Genomic DNA, 26,993 nt, shown 5'->3' with positions numbered 1-26,993 from the left:
AAGCTGTGTATATCACACAATACCACATTTGATAAGAATGCACAGAGGATAACACATTAATACATTAGAATGTGGGGAAGACAAAGCTATGGGGATTGAAAAATCAAATGTTTTACAGACGAAGTGTGCTCAGAGCTATAAATGGAGGATGATTAACTCAACAATCTGCACTTAAGACTCCAAAGACAAAGCATACACAACAAAATAAAAATTGGGAGATGCTTGATGACTGAATTGGGATGGTGGGTTGCAACGTGAGTAGTTTCTATTGAGGGAAAAATATAAAAATATATAATATTGTATAAAATGCTTGGATATCTAAGAACAGAATCAAAATATCTGCCACCTCAAAACCCTCTGGAAATGTCAGGGTGTTTGTACTCATCCAAGGCTACAACCCACAAACTTTTGGTCAATTAATCTTTGACGAAGGAGGCTAGCATGTACAATGGAGTAAAGACAGTCTCTTCAGCAAATGGTGTTGGGAAAACTGGACAGCTACATGTAAATCAATGAAGTTAGATCACTCCCTCACACCATGCACAAAAATAAACTCAAACTGGCTTAAAGACTTAAACACAAGGCCAGACACTATAAACCTCTTAGAAGAAAACACAGGCAAAACATTATCTGACATACATCTCAGCAACGTTCTCCTAGGGCAGTCTACCCAGGCAATAGATATTAAAGAAAAATAAACAAATGGGAGCTAATTAACTTACAACCTTTTGCACAGCAAAGGAAACCATAAGCAAAACAAAAAGACAACCTACAGATTGGGAAAAAAATATTTGCAAAAGATGATACTGACAAGGGCTTAATTTCCAGAATATAAACACAGCTCATGCAACTTAATGAGAAAAAAGCAAATAACCCAATCCAAGAATTGGCACAAGGCCTAAACAAGCAATTCTCCAATGGAGAGATACCAATGGCCAAGAGGCATATGAAAAAATGCTCAATATCACTAATTCTCAGAGAAATGGAAATCAAAACTGCCATGAGGTATCAACTCACGCCAGTCAGAATGGCCCTCATTCAAATGTCCACAAATGACAAATGCTGGAGAGGGTGTGGAGAAAAGGGAACCTCCTACACTGTTGGTGGGGGTGTAGTTTGGTGCAGCCATTATGGACAACAGTATGGAGATTCCTCAAAAAACTAAAAATAGACTTGCCATATGATACAGAAATCCCATTCGTGGGCATAGATCCAGAGGGAATCTTAATTCAAAAAGACATACACCTCAACGTTCATAGCAGCACTATTTACAACAGCCCAGATGTGGAAACAGCCTGAATGTCCATCAACAGATGATTGGATAAAGAAGTTGTCGTTTATTTATACAACGGAATAATACTCAGCCATAAAAAATAAAATAATGTCATTTGCAGTAACATGAATGAAACTGGAAAATGTCATTCTAAATCAAGCCAGAACGAGAAAGAAAAATACCATATGACATCACTTATATGTGGAATCTAAACAAAACAAAACAAAACAAAACAAAACACAAATGAACTTATTTACGAAACAGAAACGGACTCACAGACATAGAAAACAAAGTTAAGGTTACCAGAGGGGGAATTAGGTGGGAAACGATAGATTGGGAGTTAGAGATTTGCAGATACTAACTACTATATATAAAATAGGTAAACAACAAGGTCATACTGTACAGCACAGGGAACCATATTCAATATCTTGTAGTAACCTGTGGTGAAGAAGAATATGAGAATGAATGCATGTATGTTCCTAAGTGACTAAAGTATTGTGCTGGACACCAGAAATTGACACAACATTGTATACTGACTGTAGTTCAATAAAAATATATTAAAAAGAAAAGAATTGGTGCACAGAAGTTAAATTAAGGGAAGGTGAAGAGGATGGAAGCTTGTGACACGGAGAGAGGCTGGGAGCCACAGAGTAGAGTCAGAACTGGAGGGGAAACGAGCATCTGAGTAGGTGGTACAGGGTTTAAGGAAGGAGCAGGATTTATTTTTTTAGACATTGACTAAAGGAAATGTTGCTCTGTTGGTAGGAGAAGGAAGTCAGAACAGAGGTATTGTGGGGTAGGTTTGTTCAGAACAGAAACCAAAGACCAATTTTCCTGAGCAAAAGAAAGAACATCTGCAAATGAAATGCTGTTTCTGCAGCTTCCATTGATGCTGGCTCTCCTCCCAGGTGCTGACAGCGAGGACGGTAAGAGCTCTGGCAGCTGCCCAGTTGGGTGCAAGAAGGGGTATGTGTGTGTGTGTGTGTGTGTGTGTGTGTGTGTGTGTGTGTGTGTGTGTGTGTGTGGTGGTTTCCCCAACCTGGAGATTGAGAGGATCAGGTATGTTTCACTCCAGCATCCCTGACTCGAGGTCCCTGTGCGCTTTTGAAGGTTGTATACACCAGATGGGACCCTGAGGCAGGCAAATTTCTATGGTTTCACTCTTCTTTAGATACGAAGTTTCCCCTCTGTGCCACCTTTCCTTCTCCATTTTCTCCTTCTCAGTGCCCCTTCTCATCTGTTTGTTTTTTTCCCACAGGCTTCCAGGAGCCAGTCTCCTTCCAGATAATCGGGATCTTATCCTTTTACAACCGTTCCTGGGAAGAAATTCTGATCTCAAGTTGGTTGGGGGAGTTGCAGACTCATGGCTGGGATAGGAGCTCTGACACTGTCATTTACCTGTGGCCTTGGTCCAGGGGCAATTTTAGCAATGAGAAGTTGATGGAATTAGACAACATATTTCGTACACTCTTCAGTATGTTTGTTCAGATATTTCACAACCGCATCATTCAATGGCAGCTTAAATGTAAGTTCAGGTTCTTCAGTGAGGATTGGGGATATGGGAGGTGTGTGTGTGTGTGTGTGTGTGAATGAGTTTCTTATTCTTCTGAGAAACAGCCTGCACTCATTTCTGAACCTTCTCTCTCCCGAGCGTACCTCCCTCATTGACCGCAGGCTTGTGCTCTATCACCTTCCCTGAGTGCTCACCTGTGACCGCCCCTCTCCCTGGTCTCCAAGCACATGCTCTCAGCTTCCTCACTCTATGACCGATGCCTTAAGGTGTGGTTTCCTCCCCCATGTAATCTCTTCGACAATCTCTGTCTATACATTCAGTGTAACCTAGAGCATTCCAAACAGCCAAGGTTATTGTAATCCCATCTCTCTCACACTGAGTCCTTCCTTATCCTCTCACTCACACCGTTTACATTGTCTTCTTCAAACACTTTGCCCCTTCCTTTTGTCACTCATCTCTTTCTGCATCTCTAATTACCACCAGTTCTCCTTTCTCAGAACCTCTGATCAAACACACTGTTGCTATTCGTTCAAATCTTCTAAACTACTCCCTTCTGCTTCTATCATCTTTTGATGTAAAATTTTTATTTTATATTTTCATTCCTTATTTCCCCTAATTTACAGCCCTTCTTTCTCAGATCCTTTTGATATACAGGTAGCAGGACGCTGTGAGCTGCACTCTGGGGAAGCCTCAGCAGGGTTTGTGCAGGTTGCTTATCAAGGATCAGAGTTGCTGAGCTTCCAGAAGAAATCATGGTCTCCAAAGGGTGGAGGTTGGGCTAAGCTTGTCAGCAGTCTATTCAATTTGGACCAAGGTACCTCGGAAATACTGCACAAGCTGCTCAGTGACTCCTGCCCACGTTTCCTCTTGGGTCTTCTTGATGCAGGGAAGGCATATCTCCAGCGACAAGGTCAGTCCTGCACCTGCCCTCCAAGAACTTTCTGTTCTAAAACCATCTCTTCCCACCATGCCCTTCCAATTTAGGACAAGAAGGAGGCAAGGGGGAGAGGGGATAGTGGGTGGCAGGTTCCTAGAGGCGGGAAAGGTATGTCTGTCTAAAGTGACCTTAGAGTCTGCCTCAGAGTCCTCATCTGATGTCTCTCCTGTCCTCGGCAGTAAGACCAGAGGCCTGGCTGTCCCCTGGCCCCAGTCCTGGTCCTGGCCGTCTGGTGCTGGTTTGTCACGTGTCTGGCTTCTACCCAAAGCCTATTTGGGTGACGTGGATGCGGGGTGAACAAGAGCAACAGGGCACTCAGAGAAGTGACGTCGTGCCTAATGCCGACGGGACGTGGTATCTTCGGGTGTCCTTGGAAGTGGAAGCCAGAGAGGCATCTGGCCTGAGCTGCCGGGTGAGACACAGCAGTCTGGGGGACCAGGACGTCATCCTCTACTGGGGTGAGCAAGGACTGGGGCCCGGCTGGGAATTGGGGGTAGGTGGTCCTTGAGCTGAGCAGGAAAGCCAGATGAAAAATTGGAATTTTGGGAACTCCAGACCCCAGAGGAACACAAATGAAAAGTAGAAATATGGGAGTTGAAAATGAGAGCCCCACAGACATAGGAAGATGTTGCGCTTAATGAAGGAATCATCTATGAGGGAGGAGGAGAGAAGAAATGGGGAGAAAGGAGACTGGGGAGGCAGACCCTGGAATGAACAAAGGAAGAGCAGGGACATGCAGTGACACCGAGAGTGGGTTTGAAATGACACCACTGTGTGCACCCGGATCCACAGGGCACCGCAGCTCCGTGGGCTGGATCTTCTTGGCAGTGACGGTGCCCCTGCTGCTCCTGCCAGGTCTTGCGTTTTGGGTTCGGAAGCGCCGGTGAGTTCTCCGTGTCCATCCTTCCTGCTCTTTTCCCCACTCCCCACTTGTCTGCCCATCTTTGTTTTCTCTCTTTTCCTTCACTTCTCCTCCCCCCAGCGCCCTTCCCTCTTCCCCCTCAGGTCTCCCCTCCACCCCATGTCGAGTGACTTCCGTCTGTTTTCTTCCCAGGACACTCTGTCAACCCGCAAGCTCTTGTCTCCCTTTGGAATGAGATGCCAGCAGCTCAGGAGCTCGGGATGTAGCTAAACTCAGCCCAGTGATGCCGGCCTTCAACTCTCCATGTACGACTTTTCTTGTTGTTGTTTATTTCTGCTTAATGACCAGTTGTCACTATGAGCAAAGTGTAATTTTGTAGAATTTGTGGTTCTAGCCTGTGTTATGGGGCTTTAAAATTCAAAATTTAAATGCCGATTGAAGGAGGCCCTAGGGACACTCAGATATTCAAACATGAATGGATTATCAAGTGTATTTCAGATGTCACTTCCTCCAGAGAGCCTTCCCTGATTCACGGGGCGGGGGGGCAGTCTCCACCTTGTTAAACTCCCATCACAGTTTGACTGGACCTTGTTAAATGTCCTCCTCACTTCAGACCCTTTGTTGTGCCTATTTAGTCCTGTTTTCCCCTTCTAGTTTTTAAGCTTCTTGACAGCAGAGTGCATGTCTTTTTACCATATGTATCCTTGGCAATGTGTCTTCCCCGCACTTAATACGTTCTCAATAAAAATCCATGCTGCACTTGTGCCGAATTTACAGTCTTTGAAAATTCTTTTCCTTCCTGTCATCTTTGTAGTAGTTGAGTCATTTGTTCCTCTTCTGGTTAAATGTGTTGTCACTCGGCCAAGAGACTTGGCACTTTCCTAGTTCCTTAGTGATTTGTCTAAGGAGAAACACAGTTGTGACTCTGATCGTTCTTATTATTTTACTCTTGAGAACTATTGAGGTGACAATATTTCTCCAAGTATTGTAAAGAGAAAGAGGAAGACAGAATGCAGTCCTTTATTATTCAGGGTGGCTCAGGGACAAGGAGCAGATTTATCACCTGGGAGCTTGTCAGACATATAGAATGTTGGACCTCACCTTAGACTTACCGAATCATAATGTGCATTTTATGAAATCAGCAGGGGATTCATAGAAGCAGTAACATGTGAGAGGCCCTGATGGGCTGACGCCTGAGAGGCAGTAGTGGGAGTGTGACCCTGAATGAAGCAGATGAGCGATATAAGAGAACAAGAGTGCTGACGCTCAGCACTGAAGTGAGATCGAGGCCAGGAGATGACATGCAGCACATGCTCACTACTCACGGATGCTGTGCTAAAGCCACAGGAGACACTGACTTAGTGAAATCCGAGTCATTGTTCCTACGGGACATACAGGGTTCGGTTCCAGTGAGCTTCTGGTCACCAGATTTTTGTCAATTAATGAACACATAGCCTTGTTTTATGTGTGTTTCTGTTTATATATATTTGAAAATGTTTACTTTATTACGTACAGTATTTTTTAATAATAAAACGCCTGCCAGGAAGTGTTTACCCTGTTCCCGACCCTGAGTAACGGGATCGTAAATGTGTTTGGCTTTCAGCCCCACAGCTGTGCTGTCCTCTGTGCTTTTAAAAACAAACAACCACCAGTCATCATCTGATGAAGCCACCAGTCTGGCTCCTTTGCCACCTCTTCCAGAGCTTCAGCAGAGCGTTATGGATGTGACCTTAGCACTTTCTGGATGTCCCATCTCCTGAGCACTTTACGAAAATGGAGATCAGTGAATTTCCTCTCCTTTGGCTGGGTTTACTGCCCCGTTGATTCATTAACAGTGAACTCACGGCCCACAACCCTATGACTCACCCCTGAGCAAAGCGCGTCTACACGTGCGTTTTCTCTGTAAGGCACATCCCAGCCTTCCTGAGCTCGGGGAGCACTGGGCAGCACCTCAGCGCTCTGCTTCAGGGCCGCCCTAAACCGCCAAGCACCAACAGAGGGCACAGAAACGCAGACAACGCGGCACTAAATAGATCGTGGAAAGGACGTGTTTACAGTCTGAGAACTGAAACCAGAAGGCTGAGCACCACCTTGTTCAGCCTCACCTGGGAACTCAGGAGCCAGGGGACAGTTTGTGCCACTCTGCACCTGTCCATGAGTGACTATGCAAGCACTGTGAGTACTGCCGTGAGGGTTACAGAGAAATGTGAGCAAGTCGGCAAAATAGCAGATGCAGAATCAGAGAAGAGTGAAGGTTGACTCTTTGTGACCAGTGGCCCCAGTAGCAGTGTGAGTTGAGGTCTGCACGGATGGACTTCAAGGATTCACGAATTAACTCAACAAGTCATTCTCCGGCGCACACCATGTGGCAGGGACATGCTGAGCCTAAAGGTGTCGGGGAGAGCCAATCACCACTGTCTTCTGAGCTGGAAAGTTTTGTCTTCCTAATGTGCTTCTACAGTTTACTGTTTTCCTTGTTGTTTCTATCTTAGTTTGTTGGTGCAGCAACTTATTTGGGTTGAACTAGGAGAAAGGGACTTGGCTCCAAACGGTTTAGGGGCTGAGAGAGGGGGCCCTGGGCGATTGCGACTCTGCCTTGAAACATGCCTCTTCACTTTCCTCTTCCTTTTCTTCTATCCTCGAAAATTGGTTTCTTGACCTTTTGCTTTCTTCTCAGATGTGTTTTTATCTTGTTGAACTCTTACGCTGTCTCCTTAACTGTGACGTCCGGATCAATCCCCGTCCTGCCCTCTGCTCATGTATTTCTAACAAACCGCTGATCAGGAATCAAAGTGCGGGTTCTGCTGCTGAGTAAGCGAGGGACTGTGGAAAGGCTCCCCGATCCTCATTGTTCTATTTAGTTAAATGGGGACAAAATATATACTCTTAGGGTTTTCATAAGGATTCATAGCATCTGTATTGAATAAACCATGAAATGCCTTGATAATAACATTTAAATGATCCAAATGCAAAATATTTTCCATGGATTTCCTCCTGACATAATTAGTTAGTTCATTCTTTCACTCATCACATATACAGCTTTTTCTATTTTTATGGTAGTTATATTCACTGAGAGTTATTCTAAAATGTCTGAGAAGCAGCTGTATCTCTAAGTATTTAAAATACAATGAACAACCCTTTCCTCCAAGCTCATTCCTTTTTTGACATCTATATTTAATTATCCAGAGTCAAACTTCAGAAACCTGTTGATTTTCTTTCCCAGCATTTTGTTGACCAAGTGATTCTCTACAAAACCTCTGACAATGATTTCTCCCTTCCCTCATCAGCGGGCGTTCTGAACCTCATAGAGGATGAACACAGAGCCCTCCTCCCTCCTGGCGTTCGTTCCTGTTGGTTTCCTCAACCAACCCTCTGCCTCAGCCACAGTGGGCTCACGTCAAGGGGACAGAGTTTCTGCTAATGGAGAATCATCTCAAAAATGTATCAAGACCCTAGTGAAACATGGGAGGCACGTTTGTAGTTGCACTGGGAAGAAAATAGAAGCTAACAAATAAACTCTTGGGATGTCACAATTGGGAGGAGTCGACTGTACCGTCAGAATTAGTAGGCAGACCAGGGAAGTGGGCAAGTGAGTGACGAGAAAGCTGTTTCTTTTGTGAAAATGTGTCAAGTTCTGGGCATTGTGGCTCGTGGCTCCCCCACCTCCCCTCCTGATCACTTGATAAAAAAGTAAGTAGATCAAGTTGAAAGAGGAGATACTTTAAAGTGTGAAATTGTTTTGAGTAATTAAAGTGTGTAAGTTAGTATTTGATGTTCTCCTGTGTTATTCAAGTTTAAATTTGTTTTTGATGACATGTATGAGATTTTTTTTTTTAAAGGAAATCCAGACATGTGACCAGATGGCTATAGTTCCAGCTTTGGAAATGAGAGAAGATTTAACGTATCTTGGCATCATCACGTTTATAAATATTTAAATTTGGTATTTATAATCATTTGATTATGTCTTCTTCAGTTATTAATTATTTTAATTGCTTGTGGGAATCTTAAAAAATCGTCTTCATAAGAGAGGAAGGTCTAAAGCAGCTGCAAACAGCCCCCATGAGGTATATTTAATTGTGAGTGTTTAAAAGCATCTCAGTGCAAATCAAATACAAGATGTCTGCCTAGTATGACCTTCTGTCTTCAGTAGAATACTAAGAGTCCCAGTTAGTCCAGTGAGGCAAAAAAATAAGGAGGACTCAAAAGAGAAATTAAAGAGAAAGTAGTATTTGGAGATCATATGATTGTATGTGAGAAAAGAAAGAATAAGTAAAATGTTGGGAATAATATGAGAGCTCAGGAATGATCTAGATAAAAATTTAACACATGAATGAAAACTCTGGAGACTTCAAGAGAATAGGTATACTTTTTCAGATGCTATGATTTCTACCTAGAAAACTAATAGAATAAAAACTGAGCCATTAGAGCTAAGGTGAACATTTAACAGTGTCTCTAGGTGCAAAATAAGTATTATAAATCAGCACTTTTATTTTTAATACAAGTAACAAACAAAATAAGATACCATTTATAATATTAACAAAGTCCGTAATACAGCTGAATATTGACTAAAGAGAGAATAAAGAAATATTCTACAGAGAAATTCTAAAACCAATTGGGATCATGAAATATTTCTCATTAATAGTAGTCATACAGAAGAAATTAGTATGATAATAAATTATGATTCTCCTTAAGAAAATTCTTAGTGACAATTCTGATTGAATTTTTCAAGGTGCTGAGTAAACTTATGTTTTATATTATATGGAAGAATAAATGAATACATAGATCTAAATCACTTTAGAAAGAGAGGAGTAAAGGTTTATTCACAATGGGATAAAGTCCTGAATGCAAAAGACAATACTAGAAAGTTAGTAGCTTATAATGTAGCAAAATATTATTATGATCTATTGCTGCAGAATTATTTCATAGATTAAATTCCCCACTGAGAAACAGTGGAGTCTTAGGAGAAATGGCTTATGGTGGGTCGTCCCCCAACCTCCCATATAGATACATACACAGTCCCAGGTAACCAGTGGGCCCTGGAGGGGCCAAACGTGCTGGTGTTCGTCCCTCCCAGCCTCGACCCCTTGGGCTTGGTCCCTCCCAGGACCTGTAACTAAGTGAGGTCCTGCCAGACCGGAGTCCTGGGTTCCCCGCCCCTTGGGGACAGGAATGGGCATGTCCAGGAGGGCTGGGGGCCACTGAGATGTTCCACTGTTTTGTGTATTGTTGCTTCTGTACCACAAACTGTATAAAATCGGGGTTTGTTGCAAAAAAATTCTTAGCAGTGAAAATTGTTGTATTTTAGTTTATAAAAGGATGGCTTTCTCTTCCATAAAGTTTATACTGAGCAAAATTAGCAGGTAGAAAATTGAGAGAAGTATTTGAAGTTTTAAAAATAAATTTCATACATATATATAAAATCTATTTCATACCTATATACACAGAGTAATAGGGGAAGGTCTTGAAAAGAGCTCTGAATGAAATACATCAGTAAGTGAAGAACCCAGAGAATGCCTTTGGTTGAAATTAAAGTTGCACTCAAACTCATTGGTAATCTGAGAAATGCAAATTAAGACTCTATGTCATTTTATACCACCAAATTGGCAGCGTTGAAAAGCTGCGGAAGTACACCAGAAACTGATGCAACATTGCAAACTAACTATACTTCAATCAAAAAAGAAATAAACTATTAGGCTTAAAAAAAAAAGAAGAAGCCCAGTGTTTGCAGGGATGTGAAACACATAGACATCCCCACACGTTGATGGTTTTGAGGTAATTCTGGAGAGTTTGTGGTAGTAACTGGTCTAACGATGTACATGTTGGCCCTGCAATCCCACTTCTGAATGTGTGTAATGGAAAATGTTGAGCAGATCCAGGAGGGACCACGTACAAGGATGCTTGTCACAGAGCTTTTATGGTAGTGAGGTGCTGGAATCATGCTAGATGCTCATCTCAATGGGAACACAGAAGTAAAACGAGGTAGATACACACTAGGGGATTTTGTGCGGCAGGTAGAAACAACAGACTAGACTGAGTAACACAGGAGGCCTCTGAAAGAGTGCTGAATGAGATATATTAATAAGTGATGCATATGCAGGATAATAGCAGGTGTGAAAAATAAAGCTGTGTATATCACACAATACCACATTTGATAAGAATGCACAGAGGATAACACATTAATACATTAGAATGTGGGGAAGACAAAGCTATGGGGATTAAAAAATCAAATGTTTTACAGACGAAGTGTGCTCAGAGCTATAAATGGAGGATGATTAACTCAACAATCTGCACTTAAGACTCCAAAGACAAAGCATACACAACAAAATAAAAATTGGGAGATGCTTGATGACTGAATTGGGATGGTGGGTTGCAATGTGAGTAGTTTCTATTGAGGGAAAAATATAAAAATATATAATATTGTATAAAATGCTTGGATATCTAAGAACAGAATCAAAATATCTGCCACCTCAAAACCCTCTGGAAATGTCAGGGTGTTTGTACTCATCCAAGGCTACAACCCACAAACTTTTGGTCAATTAATCTTTGACGAAGGAGGCTAGCATGTACAATGGAGTAAAGACAGTCTCTTCAGCAAATGGTGTTGGGAAAACTGGACAGCTACATGTAAATCAATGAAGTTAGATCACTCCCTCACACCATGCACAAAAATAAACTCAAACTGGCTTAAAGACTTAAACACAAGGCCAGACACTATAAACCTCTTAGAAGAAAACACAGGCAAAACATTATCTGACATACATCTCAGCAACGTTCTCCTAGGGCAGTCTACCCAGGCAATAGATATTAAAGAAAAATAAACAAATGGGAGCTAATTAACTTACAACCTTTTGCACAGCAAAGGAAACCATAAGCAAAACAAAAAGACAACCTACAGATTGGGAAAAAAATATTTGCAAAAGATGATACTGACAAGGGCTTAATTTCCAGAATATAAACACAGCTCATGCAACTTAATGAGAAAAAAGCAAATAACCCAATCCAAGAATTGGCACAAGGCCTAAACAAGCAATTCTCCAATGGAGAGATACCAATGGCCAAGAGGCATATGAAAAAATGCTCAATATCACTAATTCTCAGAGAAATGGAAATCAAAACTGCCATGAGGTATCAACTCACGCCAGTCAGAATGGCCCTCATTCAAATGTCCACAAATGACAAATGCTGGAGAGGGTGTGGAGAAAAGGGAACCTCCTACACTGTTGGTGGGGGTGTAGTTTGGTGCAGCCATTATGGACAACAGTATGGAGATTCCTCAAAAAACTAAAAATAGACTTGCCATATGATACAGAAATCCCATTCGTGGGCATAGATCCAGAGGGAATCTTAATTCAAAAAGACATACACCTCAACGTTCATAGCAGCACTATTTACAACAGCCCAGACGTGGAAACAGCCTGAATGTCCATCAACAGATGATTGGATAAAGAAGTTGTCGTTTATTTATACAACGGAATAATACTCAGCCATAAAAAATAAAATAATGTCATTTGCAGTAACATGAATGAAACTGGAAAATGTCATTCTAAATCAAGCCAGAACGAGAAAGAAAAATACCATATGACATCACTTATATGTGGAATCTAAACAAAACAAAACAAAACAAAACAAAACACAAATGAACTTATTTACGAAACAGAAACGGACTCACAGACATAGAAAACAAAGTTAAGGTTACCAGAGGGGGAATTAGGTGGGAAACGATAGATTGGGAGTTTGAGATTTGCAGATACTAACTACTATATATAAAATAGGTAAACAACAAGGTCATACTGTACAGCACAGGGAACCATATTCAATATCTTGTAGTAACCTGTGGTGAAGAAGAATATGAGAATGAATGCATGTATGTTCCTAAGTGACTAAAGTATTGTGCTGGACACCAGAAATTGACACAACATTGTATACTGACTGTAGTTCAATAAAAATATATTAAAAAGAAAAGAATTGGTGCACAGAAGTTAAATTAAGGGAAGGTGAAGAGGATGGAAGCTTGCGACACGGAGAGAGTCTGGGAGCCACAGAGGAGAGTCAGAACTGCAGGGAAACCGAGCATCTGAGCAGGAGGTCCAGGCTTTAGGGAGGAAGCATGTTTTCTTTGTTTTGTTTTTTGTTTTTCTTCAGAAAATGACTAAAGGGAAGGTTGGTCTGTTGGCAGCAGAAGGAAGTCAGAACAGAGGTATTGTGGGGTAGGTTTGTTCAGAACAGAAACCAAAGACCAATTTTCCTGAGCAAAAGAAAGAACATCTGCAAATGAAATGCTGTTTCTGCAGCTCCCATTGCTGCTGGCTCTCCTCCCAGGTGCTGACAGCGAGGACGGTAAGAGCTCTGGCAGCTGCCCAGTTGGGTGCAAGAAGGGGTGTGTGTGTGTGTGTGTGTGTGTGTGTGTGTGTGCGGTGGTTTCCCCAACCTGGAGGTTGATGGGATCAGGTAAGTTTCACTCCAGCATCCCTGACTCGAGGTCCCTGTGCGCTTTTGAAGGTTGTATACACCAGATGGGACCCTGAGGCAGGCAAATTTCTATGGTTTCGCTCTTCTTTAGATACGAAGTTTCCCCTCTGTGGCACCTTTCCTTCTCCATTTTCTCCTTCTCAGTGCCCTTTCTCATCTCTCTGTTCTTTTCCCACAGGCTTCCAGGAGCCAGTCTCCTTCCACGTAATGGGGATCTTATCCTTTTACAACCGTTCCTGGGAACAAAATGTGGGCTCGGGTTGGTTGGGTGAGTTGCAGACTCAGGGCTGGAATAGCAGCTCTGGCACTATCATTTACCTGTGGCCTTGGTCCAGGGGCAACTTCAGCAACGAGGAGTTGACAGAGGTGGAAACGCTGTTTCGTACATTCTTCATTAACTGTGCTCTGACATTTCACAACCGCATCGTTCAATGGCAGCTTAAATGTAAGTTCAGGTTCTTCAGTGAGGATTGGGGATATGGGGTGTGTGTGTGTGTGTCAATGAGTTTCTTATTCCTCTGAGAAACAGCCTGCACTCATTTCTGAACCTTCTCTCTCCCGAGCGTACCTCCCTCATTGACCGCAGGCTTGTGCTCTATCACCTTCCCTGAGTGCTCACCTGTGACCGCCCCTCTCCCTGGTCTCCAAGCACATGCTCTCAGCTTCCTCACTCTATGACCGATGCCTTAAGGTGTGGTTTCCTCCCCCATGTAATCTCTTCGACAATCTCTGTCTATACATTCAGTGTAACCTAGAGCATTCCAAACAGCCAAGGTTATTGTAATCCCATCTCTCTCACACTGAGTCCTTCCTTATCCTCTCACTCACACCGTTTACATTGTCTTCTTCAAACACTTTGCCCCTTCCTTTTGTCACTCATCTCTTTCTGCATCTCTAATTACCACCAATTCTCCCTTCTGAGAATCTCTGATCAAACAAATTTTTGCTATTCGTTCAAATCTACTAAACTACTCCCTTCTGCTTCTATCATCTTTTGATGTAAAATTTTTATTTTATCTTTTCACTCCTTCTCTCCTCTAATTTACAGCCCCTCTTCCCCAGATCCTTTTGATATACAGGTAGCAGGACGCTGTGAGCTGCCCTCTGGGGAAGCCTCAGCAGGCTTTTGGCAGTTTGCTTATCAAGGATCAGAGCTGCTGAGCTTCCAGAACAAATCATGGTTGCCCTCTCCAAAGGGTGGACATAGAGCTCAGCTTGTCAGCGTTGCATTCAGTTTGGACCAAGGCACCCAGGAAATAATACACAGGCTGCTCAGCGACACCTGCCCACGTTTCCTCTTGGGTCTTCTTGATGCAGGGAAGGCACATCTCCAGCGACAAGGTCAGTCCTGCACCTGCCCTCGAAGAAATTTCTGTTCTAAAATCACCTATCCCACCATGCCCTTCCAATTTAGGACAAGAAGGAGGCAAGGGGGAGAGGGGATAATGGGTGGCAGGTTCCTAGAGGCGGGAAAGGTGTGTCTGTCTAAAGTGACCTTAGAGTCTGCCTCAGAGTCCTTATCTGATGTCTCTCCTGTCCTCGGCAGTAAGACCAGAGGCCTGGCTGTCCCCTGGCCCCAGTCCTGGTCCTGGCCGTCTGGTGCTGGTTTGTCATGCCTCTGGCTTCTACCCAAAGCCTATTTGGGTGACGTGGATGCGGGGTGAACAGGAGCAACAGGGCACTCAGAGAAGTGACGTCGTGCCTAATGCCGACGGGACGTGGTATCTTCGGGTGTCCTTGGAAGTGGAAGCCAGAGAGGCATCTGGCCTGAGCTGCCGGGTGAGACACAGCAGTCTGGGGGACCAGGACGTCGTCCTCTACTGGGGTGAGCAAGGACTGGGGCCCGGCTGGGAATGGGGGTAGGTGGTCCTTGATCTGAGCAGGAAAGCCAGATGAAAAATGGAAATTTTAGGAACTCCAGACCCCAGAGGAACACAAATGAAAAGTAGAAATATGGGAGTTGAAAATGAGAGCCCCACAGACATAGGAAGATGTTGCGCTTAATGAAGGAATCATCTCTGAGGGAGGATGAGAGAAGAAATGGGGAGAAAGGAGACTGGGGAGGCAGACCCTGGAATGAACAAAGGAAGAGCAGGGACATGCAGTGACACCGAGAGTGGGTTTGAAATGACACCACTGTGTGCACCCTGATCCACAGGGCACCGCAGCTCCGTGGGCTGGATCTTCCTGGCAGTGACGGTGCCCCTGCTGCTCCTGGCAGGTCTTGCGTTTTGGGTTCGGAAGCGCCGGTGAGTTCTCCGTGTCCATCCTTCCTGCTCTTTCCCCCACTCCCCACTTGTCTGCCCATCTTTGTTTTCTCTCTTTTCCTTCACTTCTCCTCCCCCCAGCGCCCTTCCCTCTTCCCCCTCAGGTCTCCCCTCCACCCCATGTCGAGTGACTTCCGTCTCTTTTCTTCCCAGGACACTCTGTCAACCCGCAAGCTCTTGTCTCCCTTTGGAATGAGATCCCAGCAGCTCAGGAGCTCGGGATGTAGTGAAACACAGCCCGGTGATGCCGGCCTTCAACTCTCCATGTACGACTTTTCTTGTTGTTGTTTATTTCTGCTTAATGATCAGTTGTCACTATGAGCAAAGTGTAATTTTGTAGAATTTGTGGTTCTAGCCTGGGTTACGGGGCTTTAAAATTCAAAATTTAAATTCCGAATGAAGGAGGCCCTAGGGACACTCACATATTCAAACACGAATGGATTATCAGGCGTATTTCAGATGTCACTTCCTCCAGAGAGCCTTCCCTGATTCACGGGGCAGGGGGGCAGTCTCCGCCTTGTTAAACTCCCATCACAGTTTGACTGGACCTTGTTAAATGTCCTCCTCACTTCAGACCCTTTGTTGTGCCTATTTAGTCCTGTTTTCCCCTTCTAGTTTTTAAGCTTCTTGACAGCAGAGTGCATGTCTTTTTACCATATGTATCCTTGGCAATGTGTCTTCCCCGCACTTAATACGTTCTCAATAAAAATCCATGCTGCACTTATGCCGAATTTACAGTCTTTGAAAATTCTTTTCCTTCCTGTCATCTTTGTAGTAGTTGAGTCATTTGTTCCTCTTCTGGTTAAATGTGTTGTCACTCGGCCAAGAGACTTGGCACTTTCCTAGTTCCTTAGTGATTTGTCTAAGGAGAAACACAGTTGTGACTCTGATCGTTCTTATTATTTTACTCTTGAGAACTATTGAGGTGACAATATTTCTCCAAGTATTGTAAAGAGAAAGAGGAAGACAGAATGCAGTCCTTTATTATTCAGGGTGGCTCAGGGACAAGGAGCAGATTTATCACCTGGGAGCTTGTCAGACATATAGAATGTTGGACCTCACCTTAGACTTACCGAATCATAATGTGCATTTTATGAAATCAGCAGGGGATTCATAGAAGCAGTAACATGTGAGAGGCCCTGATGGGCTGACGCCTGAGAGGCAGTAGTGGGAGTGTGACCCTGAATGAAGCAGATGAGCGATATAAGAGAACAAGAGTGCTGACGCTCAGCACTGAAGTGAGATGACATACAGCACATGCTCACTACTCACGGATGCTGTGCTAAAGCCACAGGAGACACTGACTTAGTGAAATCCGAGCCATTGTTCCTACGGGACATACAGGGTTCGGTTCCAGTGAGCTTCTGGTCACCAGATTTTTGTCAATTAATGAACACATCGCCTTGTTTTATGTGTGTTTTTCTTTATATGTATTTGAAAATGTTTACTTTATTACGTACAGTAATTTTTAAATATAAAACGCCTGCCAGGAAGTGTTTAACCTTTTCCCGACCCTGGGCAACGGAATCGTAAATGTGTTTGGCTTTCAGCCCCACAGCTGCGCTGTTCTCTATGCTTTTAAAAACAAACAAACGAAAACCAGTCATCATCTGATGAAGCCACCAGTCTGGCTCCTTCACCATCTCTTCCAGAGCTTCAGCAGAGGGTTATGGATGTGACCTTATCACTTTCTGGTTGGCTCCACACACAAGTCAGTGAATTTCCTCATCTTTTGCTGGGTTTCGTGCCCCATTGATTCATTACCACTGAACTCACGGCCCACAACCCTATGACTCACCCCTGAACAAAATGCATCTACACGTGTGTTTTCTCCGTAAGGCACATCCCAGCCTTCCTGAGTGCGGGGAGTACTGGGCAGCACCTCAGCGCTCTGCTTCAGGGCCACCCTAAACAGCCAAGCACCAACAGAGGGCACAGAAACACAGACACCCCCCACCTACCATAGATACCTACACAGTCCCAGGTAAACAGTGGGCCCTGGAGGGGCCAAACGTGCTGGTGTTCGTCCCTCCCAGCCTCGACCCCTTGGGCTTGGTCCCTCCCAGGACCTATAACTAAGTGAGGTCCTGCCAGACCGGAGTCCTGGGTTCCCCGCCCCTTGGGGACAGGAATGGGCATGTCCAGGAGGGCTGGGGGCCACTGAGATGTTCCACTGTTTTGCCTGTTGTTGCTTCTGTACCACAGACTGTATAAAATTGTTGGGGTTTTTTGCATAAAAAAATTATTAGAAGTGAAAATTGTATTTTACTTTATAAAATTAAGGCTTTCTCTTCAATAAAGTTTCATCTGAACAAAATTAGCAGGTAGAAAATTGAGGGAAGTATTTGAAGTTTTAAAAATAAATTTCATACATATATGTAAAATCTATTTCATACCTATACACACAGAGTAATAGGGGAAGGTCTTGAAAAGAGCTCTGAATGAAATACATCAGTAAGTGAAGAACCCATAGAATGCCTTTGGTTGAAATTAAAGTTGCACTCAAACTCATTGGTAATTTGAGAAATGCAAATTAAGACACTATGTCATTTTATACCACCAAATTGGCAGCGTTAAAAAGCTGTGGAAGTACACCAGAAGCTGACACAACATTGCAAACTCACTATATTTCAATCAAAAAAGAAATAAACTATTAGGCTTAAAAAAAAGGAAGAAGCCCAGTGTTTGCAGGGATGTGAAACACATAGACATCCCCACACGTTGATGGTTTTGAGGTAATTCTGGAGAGTTTGTGGTAGTAACTGGTTTAACGACGTACATGTTGGCCCTGCAATCCCACTTCTGAATGTGTGTAATGGAAAATGTTGAGCAGATCCAGGAGGGACCACGTACAAGGATGCTTGTCACAGAGCTTTTATGGTAGTGAGGTGCTGGAATCATGCTAGATGCTCATCTCAATGGGAACACAGAAGTAAAACGAGGTAGATACACACTAGGGGATTTTGTGCGGCAGGTAGAAACAACAGACTAGACTGAGTAACACAGGAGGCCTCTGAAAGAGTGCTGAATGAGATATATTAATAAGTGATGCATATGCAGGATAATAGCAGGTGTGAAAAATAAAGCTGTGTATATCACACAATACCACATTTGATAAGAATGCACGGAGGATAACACATTAATACATTAGAATGTGGGGAAGACAAAGCTATGGGGATTAAAAAATCAAATGTTTTACAGAGGAAGTGTGCTCAGAGCTATAAATGGAGGATGATTAACTCAACAATCTGCACTTAAGACTCCAAAGACAAAGCATACACAACAAAATAAAAATTGGGAGATGCTTGATGACTGAATTGGGATGGTGGGTTGCACCGTGAGTAGTTTCTATTGAGGGAAAAATATAAAAATATGTAATATTGTATAAAATATTTGGATGTCTAAGAACAGAATCAAAATATCTGCAACCTCAAAAACCTTCTGATTGAAAATGTCAGGGTGTTTGTAATCATCAAAGGCTATAGATTGGGATAAACTTTTTATTTTACCACTGGGTGGCAGTAGAGCTCAAAACGGCTAGGCATGCTTGTTACTCACAACTTGGAAGTGCGAAAGCCCGCAAATTATCAAACAGCTTGCAGGCTCATGCTTAAATTCACGGTACATTGTTATTTCTAAGAATAATTGAAAGTTACTTACAAAAACATGCATATAGTATTAAAAATATAATTAAAAACATATCATAAAAATATAGGAATTGCATCCAAGGACAGTAAGTAAGATGAAGCCAAGAATGGCATAATTAAGAAATAAAGTGTCATGATACCCTGTACACAGGGTATATGTGGGCCACAAATTACTAGAGGACAGTAAAATGGCCAAGGCAGGATCAATTACATATCCACAGTGCCTAGAAGAAACTGACAAATAAGGAAAAGTACCACTCTTCGTGGTCCTGGGGCCACATGGAAATTTCTCCCATCAGTTCTCATAGAGAAGAAACTATTTGCTGAAGTGAACAGTGTTCTCAGGACCATTCTTTCTGTAAATGTTATGAGGTTCACAGGCCTGTTTGTTTTAAGTCTCTTAAAGGAAGGTGAGCATGTAAGCCTAAAATCAAAAATGGGGAAAGTAACTCTACGCAACACGCAGGATCTGGTCCATGTGTGCTGCCCCCTGGTGTTCTGGCAAACTCAGTGGCAGATCTTACATACTCTGCAGGAATGGGTAGACTCTAAGTCTCCCATAAATATTGTTTATGCTGCACTAATTTGAATTATTTTTTTAGCAGCAGAGACTTCTAGTTATGTACTCTGACATACACCTTACGTATGACAGTTTTGTATTATCTTTAAATGCAGAGCAGCAACTTTAATGATCAGTGGAGCTGTTGGTGGAACTGGCAGTTTGAAAATTTTTTGTGGCTGTTGGAGGTCTACTCAAAGACTCACTGTCTGAATCTCAGGTTTGCTCCCAGGAGGCTGACGGTTTCTGTAGCGAGGGCCAAGATTCTTCTCGAGATATAATTTGGTTTTGTTTTAATAATAAAGAGGCACTTCTTGGTCTACCTACAACTCCGTCCATCCTCAGTGCACACCCAGTTGTACTGCAGAGAAAATGCCAGGTATGACTTTAGAAAGGGAAATATTTAATATGAGCATGAGCCCTAATTTGGGTAGAAAGGGTCCTGAGACAAACACCCCTGGTCTGTGAACCATGGTATTTCCAGGTGACCTCTTTGAGTTACCAACTGCACATTAATGTACCTTAGTAGACAGATGGGTTGCCAAATGGTGTTATATAGCAAAGCCCCCTGATTGTCTCCCGGAGTCTGTTTTGCACTTCCTCAAGGATAAATCAACACTCAGTCATTAGCTGGGCACAGTAAAAGCTACATCTCTCAGGCCTCTGTTTAGCTGGTTGTGGTTCTGTGACTGCGGTCTAACCAGTGCAATGTACAGCTTCTGCAAAGTGGGTGTGAAGCCATGGCACGGGCAGGGGTGAGCTCAGCTTCTTCCTTTACCCTTATTGTCAGCTAATAGGTGGGTCTGATGGAAGGAGCTCCGGCAACCAAGGTTAATAGCTTTGGTTTATGAAATGTTCACCTGCAGCTCTTTACTTTTCTTACTGCAATAACATATATGGATTATGTATTTTTTGCCAAGGTTAAATCAAATTTTTGACAATGACACCCATGTTATCTGTCTTTAATTTCATTTTTATCTGTATATTTTCCAAGGCAAGTGAGAAAATGCAACCAGCCATTCCGAAACGTATATGAAAAGAAACATGTTAGAAATCAGGGTGGACTTCTGGAGAAAGGGTAGAATGAAATATTTCGTAATTCATCTCACTGTGATAAATTCAAAGGAGGAAAGGAAACTATCGATATTGAATCTAGAGGAGAGCTGTAACTTAAAGCAAAAGCAAGGAAAAATCTACAATTTAGAATAGAGTAAGTTGGAGTAAATCTTTAGCATGATACATTTTCACTCATTTCAAATAAGATGGAAGGTTGAAGTCTGTAGTTTAGGATGGTAAGTTTAATTCAGAAGAGAACGCCTTGTGTGGGAGCATCCCTATGCTGTGTGTGTGCCCAGTGGCTTTGCTGGGAGAGCTGGATGTGAAATGAGCACGGGGCACACCTTCCCGCAGGCGATGCTGGCAGCTCTCACCTTGTGGGGAGTTTGGGCTGGAGATGGAGCGGCTGGAGCCAGAACCTGGTGTGAGCTGGGGTTTCTCTTTTTATTATTATTATTAATTATTTAATTTCCTTTTTTTTTATTTGGGGGGTGCTTCTCTTATGTTCAGTGGCTGGTACCTCCCTATTGAGGGTGGGACCAGGTCCCAAGGTGCTGGAGCAGAAGTTCTGAGGTGGTTCTGTTCCCTCTACGTGTGCACTTTCCCCCCTCCCAGCCACAGCAACTTTGCCCCAGAGGGGAGTGGTGCCGGAGCAAGAGGGGCCAGAGTGTGCACCGGTGTGGGCGGGGGCGTGCACTGGGCCGGTCCTGGCACACCGGCCAGAGCTCGAGACAGCTCTTGCTCCGCCACATCTGTGAGCACCCGCCACGGCTGCCCTCGCCCCTGCAGACGCAGTGCTGGGTCTGAGTCGCCTCTGTTCTCCCAACTGCATTCTCCCTTCAGCAATGGCAACGACAGCTTTCACCCTAGTGGGGAGCTGTGTTGGGTCTTGAGGGGCTGGGGTGGGCAGTGGGGTGGTTGAGGGGAAACTGGCCAGAGTCCTGGGGATTGTCAGTCTGCTTCCTCCCTCCCGTTCCTGGGAGTAAGCAAGCATATTTGGGTTCTTCTTCATGAGTGGAGTCTCGTTTTCTTACAGCCATCGTCTAAGTCATCCACTGGTTTTCATACCATCTAAGAGGATTTGTGTCCCTGGTGCCGGACTCCAGGGTGCCCAGTATGTGGTTCAAACCTCTCCCTCCCCAGGGAGGATCTCGGAGCTTATGTAATTGCACTCTTTTTCTGTGTCTCCTCCTGCGGGCTTAAGTCCTGACCTGATGGCTTCTCTTCCCTTCCTGCCTGACTCCGTGTGGATCTCTCTTCACAGCCTTGGTTGTAGAAGAGTCTTTCTGCCAGTCGCCTCCAATTTGTTCTCAATGAAAATTGGCTCCACATGTAGATGTGGTTTTGATGCGGTTTTGCAGGGAGGTGAGTTCAGCATCCTCCTTCTCTGCCGTCTTCATCTCCTCCCCTCTATGTACTATTTGTATTTGGCTTTTTATTTACTGCCTAGCATATGGTTATATGTCATCCATGTTGCTTCTCAGTGTTATGAGCAGTCTATTCCTTTTAATTATTCGATAGAATTCCATGCATGAATACACTGTATTTTGTTTTTTATCCATCCACTCTTCGATGGTCATTTGGTTTATTTCCAGTTTGAGGCTCTTCAGATCAAGCCATCATTGTTTTGTTTGTTTCATCTTTTGTGTGTGGTTCTTTTCTTTTCTTTTTTTTTTTTTAAGCTACCTGCCTGGACAAATTCTTTCGGTTCTGGCTGCCTTGCAGTTTGTAGCCACTGATGTCTCTGCTCATTTTTAAAAAAATAAAGATCTCTTTTCTTTCTTCCTTCTTTCCTTTCTTCCTTCTTTCCTCCTCTTCCTCCTTCTCCTTGTCTCCCTCTCTCCTGTTAATCTTTCTCTCCTTTTCTTTCTTTTTCCCGGCCTCCTGGGAACCATCCCTAAGTCAGCACAGCTTGGTGGTAGCCAACGATTAGTCAGAGGTAATGCCTTGACACTTGAAACCGGTCAGGCTTCTACCTTTTGCTAAGGGGATGCGTGTGGGCTGGAGCACACACTTACCATTAAAGCAGTTTACAAATCTGCTCTGGCTTTTACTTTTTCTCTGTGCCAGGTGCCATGTTTGGCCAGGGAGAAGTAGGTAACTGTGGTCCTCTTCCGTCTCTCCTTAGTTTGTGCGCAGCTTCCAAACCTCTGGGAATAAGTGGGAGCTTATCAAAGTCCACGATGACTGTGTCACTTCCCAGATGTCTTTGTTAACTTTTTGCTGGTCTCTTTTTTGCCTTCACCAGCATTGCAACCTCAGGAGCTGTACTGTTGACCTTTGAATTTTGCCACAATTGCTATTGTTTTCTGCAATCTCCCAGGGCATGGGGCTCCTTGTGGGGCACCGAGTTGGGGGTTCCCTTCTGGTGGCAGCAAGACTGCTGGTCCTCAGCTTACAGCATCACCAAGCCAAGGGAAGGGAGGGAGCAGCCCTGTGTTAAGTGGACCCCAGTGCTGTTGCTGAGGTCCTGGTAGTTCTTCTTGAATAAGCCCTTCTCAATCTGTTGTATGGCTTTGGTCAATTTCTAGAATTCTGAAATGGCTTATTTTGAAAATTTTGTCCCATGTTATCACTGCTACTTGGAGAAAGGATTTGCTGAGCTCCTTACCCTGACATTCAGGATGTCCTACTCCATGTAGACATTTCACAACAAACAAGAGTTTCAGTTCCGAAAAATGGGCAGCAAAATGCCACAAGACATGTAATCACTTATCAAGTTGGTGACAGAACACAAATCAGGGACTATTTCAAGCGACTTTAAAACACAGCAATTTACTACGTCCAGGGAATAAGCTGTAGGATCAGAAAACAAATCATAAATTATGAAAAATTATATTGTTGGTGGTCAAGCTATTGCTATTCTAAGACCAGCATGAGCGTACAGTCTAGTGGGATACAGTGCACAGCAGGACAGGGGACCTGTCCAGAGTACAGTGTACAGTGGGGCTGGGTGGGAGCATCATTGTGTTGACTCACTGGGAACCAGGACTTTCTGTGTGGGAGAAGAGAAGCTGATGTGAGATAGATGAGTAAAGCTCTGTAGTTTTAAACTTGAATTGAAAGTGTGAATATGAAACCACAGTATTTATCCCTAAAAATAAGAAAAGGTCCCAGCCACTGAAAAAGCCCAGAAACCAAGTCTGACCTGGGATTTTAGATAATGGCTTCCACAACATATTTTCTCACTAAAAGGAACTAAAACACTTTGGAGAAATGGCTAATTTCAAGTTTGGGGAAGAGAATTTCTACAAGATTCTGGAACAACTATGCCACACCAGGAAGTCCTGGAGAGCTAAGGAATAAAGATGAGTTGAAAGGTCAGAAGTGGCTGACTTGAAAAGAATCCCATATCACAGACGGGACAACGTGAGCCTGAAGAAAAACAATGGCCAGGAAAGAGTCAAGCATTTCAAAAGTGTTGAAACTCACGAGTCATGCAGTCACGCAAAAACTAACTCATTGGTCACCTAGGAGGCTATACAAACAATTCATTCTCTTGAAAACTTGTAAATAAATGAAAAGAATTAACTATTTAATCTGTTTTGGTTATCTCAGGGTAATGAGATAGCTATTTAGGAGAATATATCTTTTTTTTTTAGAAATATTATAAGTTAGAAAGAAGATGTGATGCCTTTACATATCCCCTAGAGAAATGCCGGGTCTAGGTCAGTTGTCCTCAGGGTGTGTTCAGGGTGCCTGGGGGTTCCTGACGCCCTTTCAGAGGGTCCATGAGTTCAAAACTATTCTTGTCACAGTACTATGATGTTATTTTAGTGTACATTGTTTCCTAGAGACTTTATGGCATGTAATGCTGCATCAGATTGTATTTGGAAGCAGGTATGAAAATATAGCTGTCTTCTATAAGTCAGATGTTAAAGAGGATTGCAAAAATATTTCAAATATTCTCTATTACTATTAGTATATTTTTATCTTAAGTAGTTAATAATACTATTTAAAATATTAGTTTTTACCTCTAATACAGTGTCTATCTATCTGCCTATCTATCTGTCTATCTATCTATCTCTCATCTATCTATCTATCTATCTTTCTACCTCTCTATCTAACTATCATCTAGCTAAAATTCCATCCTTCACACACTGCTGGTAGGAATGTAAGTTGTTCCAACTGCGATGGAAAACTGGGAGCTACTCAGAGTTAAACACTGATTTAACCATTTCACCCAGCAATTCAAACGCTAGGCATAATATCCATAACAGTTAAAAATATATGTTCAAACAAATATTTGTACAGGGATGTACATAGAAGCATTCACAGTAGTGAATAGTGAGTAGTGAATGGAAAGAAACAGCCAAACGTCCTTCCATTAATCGACCCATTAATAAACAGAATGTGGTATATATACACAATGGACTGTGACTCAGCCAAGGAAAGGAATGTGCGTGATACAAGCTGGATGCACCTCAGAAACATTACGCTAAGTGAAAGAAGCCAGGCCCAAAAGGGCACATAGTGCATGATTCCCTTTATATGAGGGGTTCCGAATAGGTACATCCACAGAGACAGAAAGAAGATTGTTGGTAAGTAAGAGCCTGAGGCGGAGGAGAAATGGGAGGGGATGACGGCTTAATGGGTATGGGATATTCTTTGGGAGTGAAAAAAAGTGTTTTGAAAGTTGTTGGAGCTGGTGGTTGCACAACGTGGTAATGTATTAAGTGCTACCGAATCGTACACATTAAAATGGTTAATGTTATGTTATATCTCACCTCAGCAAAAAATGAATAAGCAATTATGAGATATTCACACTGTAATATGAAACTCCAGAGTCTGAGATGTTCCATGAGGGAAGAATGGAGGAAAAAACGGAAAATCTTTACAAAGAAAACATTGCCCAGAAAGTAATAACAAATTGACAGAAGTTTTCTCAACAATCGCAGATGCAAGCAAACAATAAAATAGAATTTGATAGTAGAATTTGAATTCCAGATCTACCTGCACGGGTATCTGTTACTTAGCTATAAGGATCATATGGACCTCACTTAAGAGAAAGACAACAACAAAGTAAACCTACAGGGGCAGTATCATGTAAAGAACAAAACAAAACAAAATCCAGAAACATCCAATTTGAATTGAAGGGTCAATAAGGCAAAAATGCATTGGGTTTGCCGGTCAGTCTGTCTCAGAAGTTTAAACCTCTCTGCATCCAAGTAACTGGGGAAGCAGGTACGTTTTCACTGAAAAGCTGTCTCTTACAGATCAATTTTGAGGTTTACGTGAACGCTTTAGAATTTATGGATCCTGGACTAGATTAAGCCCGGTAAGGTTCCTAAGCTAAAAGGGAGTCTGTGAACTCACTTCCAAGTTTGGGATAAGGTGGGAGGGGTGATGACAATTTGGATGGTGAGAAGGTAGAGTAGAGCCATTATAGGTGCAAACAGTGGGCAGTCAATAAATACCTGTTGGAAAAAATGAATGAGTGCATAAATAAATAAGTAGATCAAAATATACTTGTCATTTTTGGATTTATCCTTAACTTTTATTACCTGTTTAAAATCACCAAACTTAAAATAAAGTAATACCATAGGCTACTTATGTGTTTTACTCTCCTATGTCTGGTTTAGTATCTTGTCCAAAATCCAGAAATAGCAAAATTAAAACCACCACATCAACAAACGAATACTTAGTAAGAGTTTATTGTGCATATAAAAACAGCTCACAAACTGGGAGCTCCCAAAGTCAAAGGGTGATATAAAGCTCAGGGGCATGAAGTGCTAGGATGACTTACAAAGTAAAAATGAGGAAGTGATTAATCTTTACAATGACTGGTTGTCACGGTGGGGGGTTTCCAGATGGCAGGGGATTGGTTAAAAGTGATTATCTCTTACCATTTTTGGGAAGATGGCTTTAGTTTCTTTCCTAATTGTCAGAGCCATTTACAAAAAATAACCTAGTTTGAGTTTCACTTACATTCATGAAATATGCTAGATTTAGTTATTCTTACATGGCTTATAAATGTTTTTGACTGCTCAGGGAATTCTCACATCCGGTCTCCATTTGTATTTAATTTCAATAATCTTTAGGCACTGTGGCCAGGACTCAGACCCTCTAGGACTGCACACAGGAGCAGTCCTCAGGCAGTCACTAGATACCAGCTCCCTTGGGCAGCTGCCTTATATACTTCAGTGGAAGGTCCTCTGTTGTCCTCAGGTCTGCAGAAATCTTACCTTTGGATCCAAGATGTGCATCTTCTTTGCTTTTGGGATAGATTTTAGGATCCTTGTTGTATTTACTGTTGTTAGGAACTTGGGGAAATCAGAGGTAAATTTTCACCCTTTAATTCCTACACTCTCCATCCACTTTTCACCAATAAAGGCAGGACCTTATCTTCTGAGCCTCTTGATGGGCGTAATCTTGACTTTAAGATATTTGTTTCCACTCAGGCTTTTGTT

The 26,993-nt window shown here is 42.9% G+C and overlaps 2 protein-coding genes across 5 annotated transcripts; both read left to right on the top strand.

Annotated features, from left to right (window-relative positions):
* The first annotated feature begins 2,024 nt into the window (after window positions 1-2,024).
* On the top strand, window positions 2,025-9,556 carry LOC116277639 (T-cell surface glycoprotein CD1a-like). Of its 4 annotated transcripts, XR_012062783.1 has the most exons (8): window positions 2,025-2,199; window positions 2,532-2,798; window positions 3,424-3,696; window positions 3,903-4,181; window positions 4,516-4,606; window positions 4,778-4,890; window positions 6,189-6,760; window positions 7,873-9,556. XR_012062783.1 is itself a non-coding variant. In XM_072946311.1 (6 exons), exons 1-6 carry the CDS (start codon window positions 2,139-2,141, stop codon window positions 4,818-4,820), a joined length of 1,014 nt encoding a protein of 337 aa, XP_072802412.1. In that variant the 5' UTR covers window positions 2,025-2,138; the 3' UTR covers window positions 4,821-5,348. The 4 variants fall into 4 exon arrangements, 1 of the variants encoding a protein (XP_072802412.1); XR_012062784.1 differs by lacking the exon at window positions 6,189-6,760 and having other exon boundaries at window positions 7,873-9,554; XR_012062782.1 differs by lacking the exon at window positions 7,873-9,556 and having other exon boundaries at window positions 6,189-7,866.
* Window positions 9,557-12,696: 3,140 nt separating this feature from the next.
* LOC140688073 (T-cell surface glycoprotein CD1a-like) lies at window positions 12,697-16,045 on the top strand. The gene is made up of 6 exons (XM_072946312.1): window positions 12,697-12,922; window positions 13,233-13,499; window positions 14,117-14,395; window positions 14,601-14,879; window positions 15,213-15,303; window positions 15,475-16,045. The coding sequence occupies exons 1-6, from the start codon at window positions 12,862-12,864 to the stop codon at window positions 15,515-15,517; spliced, it is 1,020 nt and encodes a 339-aa protein (XP_072802413.1). The 5' UTR covers window positions 12,697-12,861; the 3' UTR covers window positions 15,518-16,045.
* Window positions 16,046-26,993: the final 10,948 nt, after the last annotated feature.

Source organism: Vicugna pacos, chromosome 21, assembly GCF_048564905.1.
Source record: "Vicugna pacos chromosome 21, VicPac4, whole genome shotgun sequence".
Lineage (NCBI taxonomy): Eukaryota > Metazoa > Chordata > Mammalia > Artiodactyla > Camelidae > Vicugna > Vicugna pacos.
This window is presented reverse-complemented; position numbering and strand designations above follow the sequence as displayed.

What these genes read in the sequence shown, in the direction of transcription:
- LOC116277639 (XM_072946311.1), top strand. Translation starts at nt 2,139, where the DNA reads ATGCTGTTTCTGCAGCTTCCATTGATGCTGGCTCTCCTCCCAGGTGCT. An exon ending in AGGTGCTGACAGCGAGGACG is followed by an intron (nt 2,200 to 2,531) that starts GTAAGAGCTCTG and finishes TTTTTCCCACAG; the next exon opens with GCTTCCAGGAGCCAGTCTCC. An exon ending in TTTTGGGTTCGGAAGCGCCG is followed by an intron (nt 4,607 to 4,777) that starts GTGAGTTCTCCG and finishes TTTTCTTCCCAG; the next exon opens with GACACTCTGTCAACCCGCAA.
- LOC140688073 (XM_072946312.1), top strand. Translation starts at nt 12,862, where the DNA reads ATGCTGTTTCTGCAGCTCCCATTGCTGCTGGCTCTCCTCCCAGGTGCT. An exon ending in CGTTCAATGGCAGCTTAAAT is followed by an intron (nt 13,500 to 14,116) that starts GTAAGTTCAGGT and finishes CCTCTTCCCCAG; the next exon opens with ATCCTTTTGATATACAGGTA. An exon ending in TTTTGGGTTCGGAAGCGCCG is followed by an intron (nt 15,304 to 15,474) that starts GTGAGTTCTCCG and finishes TTTTCTTCCCAG; the next exon opens with GACACTCTGTCAACCCGCAA.